Below are 12112 nucleotides of genomic sequence, written 5' to 3' on the forward strand. Positions count from 1 at the left end.
ACTTGTCAATTATTCCACAGCTTAAGTGACTGCTTGATTAATCAGTTTGCTGAACAAAACATTTATCTTTTTTTTTTTTAACAATCTTTGGTTCCAAGCTCTCAAATGTGAGAATTAAATACAGTTTTGTGTTTTGTATAATTGCATAATTGTGGGTTTTGGACGAAACTGCTTGTTTAATTAATATGAAAATAAGTGACAGATTAACTGATAATAAAAAAAAACAAAACACATAGCTGCAACCCTACATTAGCAATTTAGTTGATTATCAGAACATTAGTTAGATAAAAGAACATAATCATTTTTTTGTGTGCAAAAATGCCAAACATGTCTTTGGTGACAGCGTTGGACTGTTAGGACATTTTTCGCAATTTTCTGACACTCCCCACCTTACACTCATTGATTCATCGGTGAAATCAGCAGCAGGTGAATCAATAATGAAAAAAAATTATCAGCTGCATCTCTACTTGTGATGAAATGATTATTCTTGTGTGGTGGGTATGTGAGGAGATGAAAGTGTTCTGTGCTGACTTCTCTCCAGCAACAGATGAAGCTCTCTGCATGACCTGGCACAGTGTCTCCTCCATCTCACACACACACACACACACACACACACACACACACACACACACACACACACACACTCGGTCACATGAACGGGCTAACAGCTTAGGTAACACACAATCAGTAACACGGAGACCAAAATACCCATTTTTACCCTTTAAAGTCTCTGTCTCGCGCTCTCTCTGCGTAGACGTGATTAAACATGCTTTGTATTTTTAGCCTGATATAAACAGACTTAGCTTTCAACCCACTTCTCTACCTCTCTCTCTCTCACACACACCCAAACACACACTCTATAATTAGGAGCAGAGACGACCAGTGTTTCATGTTTCAGCTCCACCCAAATGAGTACCCATGTAAACCCAAGCACACAAACACAGGCCACTGGATCTCAAGCCTTTATAGCTCTGACAGAGACAGCAGAGGTGATGGATAGGAGTTTAAAGTCCTTCGCTGGTGAAAAAACACAAATCATCTCCCTCACTTTCTCAATTTCCAGTTCTCACTGTCCTTTCTCTTGAAATAAACCTTTTTTTTCTATCTCCCTCTGCCCTGATTTACTTATACAGCCAACCTGTGTGCAATTCTGCTTGGCTCTGCTCTGCGGTGACTGTGTCGAAGCTATAACATCGGAGGCCGTCTCCTCGCTGCAACATAAATCCCTATTTCCTCCACAGCACGCTCTGCCACTCACAGCCTGCGCCCCTCTTTGATAGTTTTCATAGGGTGGAAAAGGGGAGCCAGGCGGAGTGGGGAAAATGGTCTCCTGCTGTATTTTGGCTGTGTGAGAACACAAGGCTATAATGCCTCCTGACAGCTAGAGGAAGAAAACAATTAGCTGAGAGCAGGAGTGGGAACGGCAGCGAAGGACAGGGGGGTGTCTGGAAGGAGAGGGAATAAACAGAGAAGAAAAGAAGGAGACCGAGGTGAAGATTTACAGCAGTGTAGTAAAATGAGTTTGAGCCCAAGCTGACTTCCACGCCAGGTAGGATGTAACACAAGCTGAAGAAGGGCTTCGACTTTTGTGCGTTTCTATCCACCTCTCTCACCGTGCTGACTCATGACTGAATGAATCAGAGGAAGGGTGTGTGAGCTTTTGTGTATCTATCCAGATGATCAACCAGACAAAAAGTTGTGGCATGTGTAGCTGCAGGCTATGGCTTCTCCACCTAAAACTGTTATTTATCTCCAAACACAGCACTGCCTCAGCCTGCTTTTTTGCTGGCTTGGCATTACTTCTACCTTACATGCCCCAGTGGGAAGCTTCTTAGTGCCGGTTCATCTACACCTATAGGCTCACTATGGCTCATCAATACAAATAGGTTGTATTTTCGTGTTTGTTTACTGATTCAGAAGAAGAGGTTATGAGGTAGCTGTTTAAACTGTACTTTGACACCAGATAAGAACAGTTTAGACAGAAACACTCCCTTTGAGGCTGTCTGAGACTCGAACTTAATAACCTTTCTTGGACACGTGTGTTTCAACTAGTTTGTATGCAGAGTTGCAGCACTAACTTGCAGGTACACGTGGAGGTGCATAACATCTCCGGACAAAACGTGGTACAGTTGACCCCTTTATCTGACAAACTGACCTCAATTTTTCAATCAAAGCTAGAATTTGGGGTCAACACTTGACTCCTCGACTACAAGCATGACCATCTTTGGGTCCTGACACAGGAAGCAGAGGTTGGCTGTCAGGCACATTTGGCTGATTGTACATGTTATATTGTCAACAGTGAGAAGGCTTACAGTCAATGGCTGCTCACTCTTGTGAATCGCTGATTTTACCCATTTAAGGCAGCTCGTTCTAATGCTTTGTTTCTGCTTTTTCCTTCCTTTCTCCACAAGTAAAAAAAAAAACACAGGATGACAATGCAGGTGCAGTGCAAAGCTTTACAGTGCACCTTATCTGACTTGCTGTGTGCAGGAGCAGATTTTAACGGAAGACGTGATTATCCAGAGGCAACATAAAGCTGATGATCAGGCTGGTTCTCTGAGCTCGGCTTAGTGTTTCATACAAACTCTCTCCGTTCCTCAAGGTGAAGAGAACATTCAAAACAGCTGTACAGCACAAAGATTTGCTTATTTAAAGCAGGATTCAAATACATGTGTGCAGCATATTTGATAGACTTCTTCTTTTACCAGAAATGGGGAAAAAAAAACAAAAAACAGAGGGCAACTAAGCAGCAACCCACATATGACCAGAGTTCTGCCAGCATGAACCTGCTCTTTGTTAAAGGGTCACACAGAACACAGTTCAGAGGAAACTGGGATGCACACAGATGTACACCTGGTTCTACTTTTTGCTCCATTCACAGCATATTCAGCATTTGCGTTACATACAAAGTCCAAAGACAGCATGTCACATCAGAAGAATGTAGTGCCCCGAGCTATAATTACATTTTGAGCCTCTTGGCAAACAACTTTGAGCATGAACTTTCTGAAATTTGCCTAAGAGGCTGCACTCAAAGCGCTTAAAAAAAAAAAAACAAAGAACAAATTGGTCATATTCTGCTTTACCTGAGTTAAATGCCCGACTTGCTGTGAGGAATCCAAGGTTAAGCTGAGATGAAAAATACTCCACAGACAAAAAGAGAGAAAAGGAAAAAAAAAACATCTACCAACACTGGCAGACAGTCAGGATACCACGAGGAGAAAAAAGATACCCTTTGATTTGATTTAGTGAAGTGAGTTTGTGCATGTGTGTGTGTGTCTGTGTGTGTCTGTGTGTGTGTGTGTGGACTAACAGGAGACAGAAGACTGCTTGACTGTGAAGCTGAGACAGTGCAGTGAGTTTGTGTTAGGAGAGTGTGTGTGTTTGAGCTTTGTGCGCGGAGGGCCGGGCGTGTTGCAGCTGGTATCAGCACATACATGGACACACACACAGAGTTTTTAAGCCTCGAGGGGCTGAACCAGACACCAGAGGCCCAGCAGGAGTTCTCCACACCTGGTTAAAGCCCTGCCCCCCCTCAATCTCCGAAGCTCCCTCCCACTTCCCACTAATTTCTATGTTGATGATTTAGTCTCCCTCTTTGTATCCCCACCATCTTTACCGAGACAGTCTCACCTCCCATGTTCTTCCACAGGTTCATCCCCGATATCTCTCTCGTCAGGCCTCTCTGCTTTGTTTTCAAGGACCTTACCCGAGTGTGACCTCTTTACCGACTCTTTGTACTTACTTATATCCACTACAACTGCGCTCAAGACTTCTTAAACCCCACAATTTCTTCCCTCTCCTACTCACGCCCTCGCTCCCTCTACGTGGCACAGCCTGAGCCTGGGGTGAAGGTAGTAGTTTGGCTGTTAGCGGAGGGTGGCGTGCACAGTTCAACTGCTGAACTCGAACATAAACACAGAGCGCAGAGTGGAGGGAGAAAATAGAGAAACCTCTCTCCGCCTTTGCTCTTTTTCTCTAACCTCTCTCTGCTTTCTTTCTCATCCTCTTTGATTTTTTTTCACAGTCCTTGAGTGCTTTTCTGGGGCAGAGTGCAGCACACTTGTACAATTTGATTTGGCTCTTGTCCTTTTTACTGTTTATATGGTGCAGGCTGAGCAACATTTTCCTATTAAGTAGTTCTTCTTCTTCGACCTATTACTCCCTTTGATGACTGGAAAAGAACAAATATGAATGGCCACATCTGTCCCAGGGGAAAATCTTCACATTTTTACAAGGCAGAAAACAGTTTTGTCATTTATAATCTCACATCTAACATTGGGTATGTGGTAACTGTATGGAATTTCTGATATATTATCTCCCATTGAGGAGACAACTCTGCATTTACATGAGGCTGGGACATTTAAATTGATACAGTAGAAGCTGGTATCCCTAAAGTTAGTCAAACTTCCCCTATGCAGTTTGATAGAGTTGTTTTATGTTACGCTTTTACAAACTCTATCCAGTTTTTAACACTGGATTTTAAAAGATTATATTATGGGGAGTCATTTTCTAAGACTTGACAAAGCTCTGTCTGTTTTTGTTGGATTTGCTCTGTGCTTTATACGAAGCTGTGCACTAACATCTGAAGTAAATGCTCTGTAGATGTGTGTGTGTGTGTGTGACAGTGAAAGCTCTTCTCTGTACTTTTAAAGTAGGAGTGGTGCTGCAGGTCTGAGCACAGGTCCTATCTTTATAACCGCAGTTTGCCCATGGGGTGTTTTTAAATTGTATGAGTAAGTCTGGGTGTGTGCACTCTGAGATTGAAAAAGAAGTAGCCTGTAGGCATAGATTTAATACTTCTCAAGAATGTACCTCAGAAAACACACCGGGAAATTTGTGAGTATGGATAACCGTACGTGCAGCCTGACCCCATCTCTGCCTTTTTAGCCTCATGACTGGATAGGAAGAATAATATTATTGTTCACCTTTTAGTGGTGCGCAGCTAAATGGAGGGTCAGAGGTAGCGTTGCTGCTGGTGTATCTGAGCTCCCCGTGGGCCCCTCTCCGCCACGCGCCTCCAGAGTTCATTAGAAACAAATTACGAACAGGTCACCATGCCTCCTCATCACCATGAATCTTCCTGACCCCATACCTGGTTCCTGCAGGCGGATGCTGAGATTACAGCAATGAGGAGCCACACCCTAACTAAACACACCTGCAACAATATGAGCACTTCATGAATACAGAACTGAGACTGAAATGAAACAACATGCAGGCTTTTCGAGACACTGCAGTCTGCCAGTTCTCCATCCAGGCCAGGCCTTAATAGTAGGTAATAAAGCTTTATAAAGATCTGCAAACTGTACTGTAAATTAACCCTGTATTCCACCAGATTGTGCAAAGGGACATGGAGATGTGAAGAGGATGACCAGAAAGATTGCCTGTGTATGTGTTTCTGGTGAACCATTTACTTTACTTTTGCATCTCTCATACACAGTCTATTGTAGCCTCCGGCCACTGAGCGACTGCTTCAGATTATTAGCTCTGAGTTTCGCTGTGTTCCGTCCTTCTGAAAGCACAGATGCTTTTGAAGCTCTACTGAAGCGTGAATATCTCTGTCCCATTGGACCCCAGCAGCATCCCAGACAGACACACCCCTCCATACACGAACACACGCAACCGTCTCGCTGGTGGATCCTGCCTGAGTGGATGCCTAAATATTTAACAACATTTTAAAAGCACCGACCCCGCCTTTTTTTCCCCCTCCCGAGTGTCTGCTAAGTCCAGCAAATTTGAAAATTAAGACATCCAGATAACCCCTTACAGAGAAAGTAACTGTGAATGTCTTGTGGGAATGTCTCCTGAATTGCCACTTGACTGGTTTTTGTGCTCTTGTTAGCAGGTTAGCAGAGGGTCAATACCAGCCACTTTTACCATTTCTGGAAGCTCAGAGATACGACAACGAAATGAACAGCAATGCCAAATTATGTTCAGTAATGGACTGAGCTGATACAATCAAATATGATGGGAATGGCTCTGCAGAAGTAGCAACAGCACCTAAATGATTATAAGAGTGGGATTGTCCTGGATATGATCTTGTGTCTCCTGTCGTTTCTGGTAAATCTCTTCTGCTCAGGTGGGATTACACGACAGATTCCAATTTCTTATCTAGACCATCGAAATCTGAGGCTTTTTTTTCTGAAACTTGGTTCCTCCTGTTGGATGCTGTGGCTCTGTCATCATAAAAACTGCTCTATCTGTATCTGCCACACCAGGCCTCATCTACCTTGATGTACACACATGTAAGACGCATGCAGAGAGCAAGAACACGTCAATAATGAGGAGTATATGTGTGACTTCATGTGTGTGTGTGCATGAGGAAGATAGTGGCTGCATGTGGAGACAGAGACTCTCTTTCAAGAGATTTTCTTCCACCCAGGTCAATTATATCACAGCCCACTGCCTGAGGGGTGGAGAGAGGAAGAGAATGAATAAGAGAGGAAGAGAGAGAGAGCTGACTTTTCTCGGACTAAAGCGTACCAGGAGGTGATCTTCTCATTTAAGATGGACAGCAGGTAATGAACGTTGACACGAACACACGAGCCGAGTGGCCCTGAGCCGCTCGGTCCTCTTCCTGTCCTTTCCTCCCTCTTTCCTTCCTCTCATCCCCCCACTTCTCCCACTGCATTCCTGACATGCCTCAGGGAGACAGAGGGGGCCTCCAGGACAGACAAACAAAGACACACAACACACACAACATGCTCACAATAGCATTGGCTGCAGCCATTGTGCACCGAGGAAAAGGTCTTGGAGCTCGCATATCAATAGAGAGCACCAATCCAGCTTTTCTTTTTTTCTTTTTTTTTCCAAGCACACACTCGCCCTCGCTGGGTTTTACTCAGCGACAGAGCTGAGTGCTGGCAATGAAACTCCAGCTGCTGTAAACAATTTTATTCCAGCTCCTTCCAAATATTTTAAAAGCTACACCCTTTTGGACCCACAGACTGACAATAAACCGCAAAAACTCTAGCTCAGATTGCGATTTAAACTGAGTGATGTAATAAATTTGCAAGTGAATCATAACAGCTTTTAATGCTAGAGCTGCTGGTGAGGCATGAAAGGCCTGTAGCAGCCCTTCTGCAGAATGTCAATGCAACACTGACCTCTTCTGGTGGAAACCTCACATGGCCACAACAAGGAACATGTCGATTTTTTTCGAAATTAGGTTACACAGACACAATTCTCTCAGGTTAGCAGCAAATATTCAGCGTCAGACTGTTTATAGTCATCAACTGATGACAATTATGTGCTGAGATGACTCTGATGTGACGTTTCTGCATTTCAGAGAATTACTTGGTCTAGTTTTCAATTTGCTTCAGCTGCTGGAGCGTCTTTGAATCTTCCCGGTGATATTTATGTGAATCTGCAGTAAGCTGTGTTGAATCCCTGTTTCCTTGCTCCCCCCCCTACAGCCTCCTCTTCCCTCCAGCTGTGCAGACTTCCGTGATGGTCAGGTTAATAGCTGGGCCACATAGCTTAGCGCCACATTAGCCGACTAATCCCTCTTCCTTACTCCAGCTAACCTGACCTCATGTTTCCAGGGTCCATCTGACATGGATAACTGCTGGATTACAGCAGCCCATCAGTGCATTATGTGCGAGATGACCTTTGACAAACAGCAGCAGAAAAGCTCAAAATCTTCAAAAAATAAATAAAATAAAAAATCAAAACAACAACAACAACACAGGAACAAAATTCTTGCACACTTACTGAGGTGTAGTTGGTCTTGCCCATGTTGTGGTTCTGGTTGTGGTTGAGGTTATGGTTCTCCTGCTCTCTGCACTGCAGCCCGGCCAGGTGTCTTTCCAGGGCTGCCCAGTCCATGGTGGGCAGAGGCTCTTCCTCTGCACCCTCCTCCTCTCTGTATCCTCGCATCAGTCCCCCAGTCCCTCCACTTCCTCCTCCTCCTCCGCCTCCTCCTCCACCACCACTACCACCCCCGCCGCCGCTGCTGCTGCTGCGGCTCCCCCTGCCCTGACTGGAGCTGCGGTGGCTGAGTTTGGGAGTCCCTGTGCCCCCCTGTGGTGTGCCGGGGGAGTGGAGCTGGTTGCTCCTGGGCAAAATCAGATTTCCATTCTGTTTCAGTTCCTCAGGGACGGCTGCGACTGAGGTGGCAGTGCGTCCGCCGGGGGCCGGTAGGGGCGGGACGGTCTTCACATCCTGGAATTCTTCGGCAAGGCTGCGACTGTTCACTGTCTTCCTGTAGCCTTCGCCGGTGCCGTCAGCGCTCACAATGCCATCTCTGCCTTCCCCCTCACTAGAAGGCTGTGGAGAGGTATAGTCCTCTCCATACTCACTCTCCCATTCTTCTATCACCTTCTTCTTATACTCTTGGTAGTCCTCATCCTCCTCATAGTCCTCTAAAGTGACCAGGTCCAGAGAGGGGGAGGATTTGTAGTCCTCCAAAGTGGCCAAGTCAAGAGAAGGGGAGCAAGGTGTGACCTTGTTGGAGTTGGACTCAGAGCTGGAGCGACTGGATGCATCGCTCCCCAGGTCCATGCCATCCTCCCGATAATCCTGCAAGAAAATAAGAACAGAGAGAAAGAATGAGATTGCGGACAGGAGAGAGGAACACAACAATGTTACATGGAACAAGAGACATACTGTAAAGTTGGAAAGAGTAGATAAAGACAGAGGTAAGGAAAAGAGGAAAACTAAAAGAGAATTTAGGGAAGTGTGCAGACTTCGATTCATCACATTAGTGTTGTGGTTTGCAACCACAAAGCACTTCCCGTCCCACAGGAACTTCCTTTCCGCACAGAATTTTGTAGTCACGGTCTCATTTGGAGCTGGTTTTGCAGATTTCTGCCCCCCCCTCCAGTCTTGCTAAACAATGCCAACAGATAATCTCATTCCTTTTACATTCCTCTGTATTACTGTATGTGTGGAAGGGGCTTGTGCAACACTCAACACACAGAGTGAAGGCGGAGTCCGTGTGGCTCGATGTGTCAGAATCATATCCCACCGCCCACTGCTACATCTGCACAGCACCACAGGAACAAAACAGGGTGTTTCGAGGGCCGAGAGTGAGTGGCAGCGACGCGTTGATGCACAACAACACCAAACTCTGACTGGAGTCCAGAGCCATTCTCTAACCTTGACTCTGATGCTCCTGCAGAGCTCCAGTTTCTCACCTGACTTGATTAGTTCACAGCTAATGAAAATGTCCCTGTTGTTTACAACCCTCCCACAAATCGGCACCTGACCTGAGCCGTCTCCTGCAGAGTTATCAATCTTATCTCCAAAGGCTCACGTTGCCATCGTGCCTCGCCACTTTTAAAAGCAAGAAACATCAACATGTCTCTCTGAGCAAAGAGAAATTAACAACACTTTCCTATGTGACCACAATATGAGCTGCCCTGGAAAATAAATTAATTGCCGGTTCAGACCACAAGGACTACTCTCGCCTCTTTCACAAGCGAGGGAAACTGCAATGTCTAGCTACAGCATTATCCTAGTGATCAAAAGCTTTCTTGCCACTAGATTACACCTGTGCAGACGCTGGTTAGTGACGTCAAAGGGCAATGCAGAAAATATCTATGTTGGGGAAAGCAACGTGACTCAGCATCTTCAGAGACTAGATACAAAAAGTGCTGATGTGCTGTGGAAACAGAAAGCCACTGGGCGCTGAGGAACTTGCATTTCTAGCAGGTCAAAGAGAGTGGAAGTGAAGCTGCTGCAGGGGTGAGGTTGGGGCACAAGGAGGCCCACAGAGAGCCACATTTGGAATCCATAATAGAAAGTTGTCATTCACTGTTAAAAAACAAAACAACCTTGGTGAGGTGTTGGACCCTCCAGGGTTTCAGGAGAGAGTAAACATCAGTGCCAAACCAGTGTATGCCTAATTTCTGTTTTGCTTGTTCTCAAGAGAAAGAGTAAATATCAGTGCCAGACTAGTGCCATGCGTAATTTCTGTTTTGCTCGTCGAGGTAGGAACAATAAATCAGTTTCTTGGAATTATTTCCAATAAGAAGTGGGTTCTTGAGAAAAAAAAGAACTCCAGGATCCTCTCTGGGTTTAATAGCTAAAGGAGGGGAAGACTTAAGGCATATATCACCACCAGCAGCCTACTTATGGCCTAATAGCCTGGGATCGCTTAGATCCGTTTTGTAAACAGCAACCCAGAGTGCGCAATAAAGGTAACATTTACGCTCCAAAAATCTAGCAGAGCTGCTCATATTTCATATCACCACCAACAAGGAGAACAACCTTACCGACGTGCTCATCAAACGCGCTGGAGCAGTGCACGGTCACCAGTCTCTGTGGTGCGAGAACCAGCCTGTCATGTTGGCTTTGTCACCCTTTTAAGTGCTATAAAAAAAAGACAGCCCCGTATTCAGGAACCGGGTGGGTTTTCCTCTCCAAACGCAGGAGAAGAGCTAAGTAGAGTATCCAAGCTGCGATCGCGTTTCAAATCTCGGTCAGCGATCCTTTTTTTCCTCTCTCTCTCTCTCCTTCTTCAAGCGTTATTATCCCGATTTGAGCAGCCTCCAAACGGCGCCTGGTTTTTCCACAGATCGTCGCGTCAGTACCGGCTACATGATGGTCACATGATTAAAATAATGTAATCGTTTAAAGTGAGTGTGTGACAGGCAGAAACAGAGAGAGAGAGAGAGAGAAAGAGAGAGAGAGAGAGGGAGAGGAAGGCGCTACAAGACGGCAGGCTTGGAGCGGTAAAGCTGATCCGCTGTGGGATTAACCGAGGCGCAGGCAGACCAATACAGGCTGGATTTGGCCAACAACAGAAAAAAAAAATGCATGCAAATTGACAGCTGCACCGATCTCCACCCCGCAGCCGGCTGGTGTTGGTGGGTGGGTGTGTGTGGAGGGGGGTGCGCGTTTAATTTATGTCAAAGACTCACAACTCCTGCCTGGAGATGGTTTGCAAAAAGAGGGGCATCATCGCATACGCCCAGTCTTTGCGTGCATGTCCAAGTGGCATTTGTGCACGCATGACAGTTGCGCGATTACATCTGGTTGCGCACAGTTTAGCCAAAGATTGAACCAAAAAAAAAAGAAAAAAAAAGCCACACAATTCTGCTTATAAACACTGCATGTGCTTCTCCAATTTGCACAGTCATTCATAGGCTACTCAAATGATGTAATGTTCCCAAAAAAAAAAAAAAAAAAAAAGTCCCAGGAGGAACCTGATCTCGGCAACAGCGGTGACAGAAACGCCCAATATCACACTGATCACAACAGCTGTGACCCCCTCAACTCAAGACAGCATTATCGGTCAAAATGTAAAAGTCACCGCCTGCGTGGATTAAAAAAAAAAAGAAAAAGAAAAAAAAAGCCGGAGCTACAACAACATCAACTGCCATTTAAACGAACCGATACTCACTGTCATCATCTTTGCAGCTTCTCTTTCCGCGTCTCAAGACATTTTAAAGTATAAATCCCGGCTGTTAGACAACGGAGACGGTGCTTGGACTTGTTTCCCGGCAGCTTTATTCTAAGGGCGGGCGGCGGTGGTGGGGATGTTGGTGAGGCTGGCTGCGCCGGAGAAATCACAGAGAGCCGGTGGATGATTCAGTACAGTCATCGCTGTGAGTGTGTCCACAGAGGAGCCACAGCCAGGAGTCCAGATAGGAAAGAAAGAAAAAAAAAATAACGTGGATGTCTTGGGAGAAAAAAAAAAAGAAGAATCCCCCCCCCAAGCAGGTCAACGCTGCTTCTCCTCTCCCGGCGCACACGGAGAGAAAGATGCCCAGCCAAACAGTTCAGCCTTTCTCTCTGGCTCCCACGTCAGCTGGGAAATAAATAGCCTCTGAGTAAAGTGCGTCCCCTTCTACCGTGGGCTTTCAGAGATTTCGCACAACCAGGGCGGCCCGGATCACTCAGTTATTACCCACAAACTAAGACTTCAAAACTGAAAAGCACAGTGCGCTGCTCCCCGGCTTGGCACAGGTCTTGTGTATGTGTGTGTGTGTGAGAGAGTGTGTGTGTTTTTGTGTGGCGCCTCTGTCTCTCTCTCTCTCTCTCCATATATAAAGTCTTCTCTCTGTCGCAGCCTGCCGCTCTGAGGAGTGACGACGACAAAACACAACTCAAGCCCAACCTTCTGCACCCACTGACCTTGCAAATGGTACAGAGGAAAAGCCGGGCAATA

General features: G+C 45.8%; 1 protein-coding gene across 2 annotated transcripts in view; it reads right to left on the bottom strand.

The window, feature by feature from the left end:
- The window catches only part of LOC103369651 (schwannomin-interacting protein 1), a 43973-nt gene extending 32103 nt beyond the window's left edge, over positions 1-11870 (bottom strand). The window contains exons 1-2 of one of the 2 annotated variants that reach the window (XM_008298420.1): positions 11345-11870; positions 7711-8517 (exon numbers count right to left, since the gene is read on the bottom strand). In XM_008298420.1, the coding sequence (XP_008296642.1) occupies positions 7711-8517; positions 11345-11353 (816 nt within the window). In that variant the 5' untranslated portion in view covers positions 11354-11870. Of the gene's footprint in view, positions 1-7710; positions 8518-10214; positions 10414-11344 lie in introns of those variants that run through there. The other variant, XM_008298419.1, reaches the window with a different exon arrangement.
- Positions 11871-12112: the final 242 nt, after the last annotated feature.

Source organism: Stegastes partitus, unplaced genomic scaffold (genome assembly GCF_000690725.1).
Source record: "Stegastes partitus isolate 25-593 unplaced genomic scaffold, Stegastes_partitus-1.0.2 Scaffold1316, whole genome shotgun sequence".
Taxonomy (NCBI): Eukaryota; Metazoa; Chordata; class Actinopteri; family Pomacentridae; genus Stegastes; species Stegastes partitus.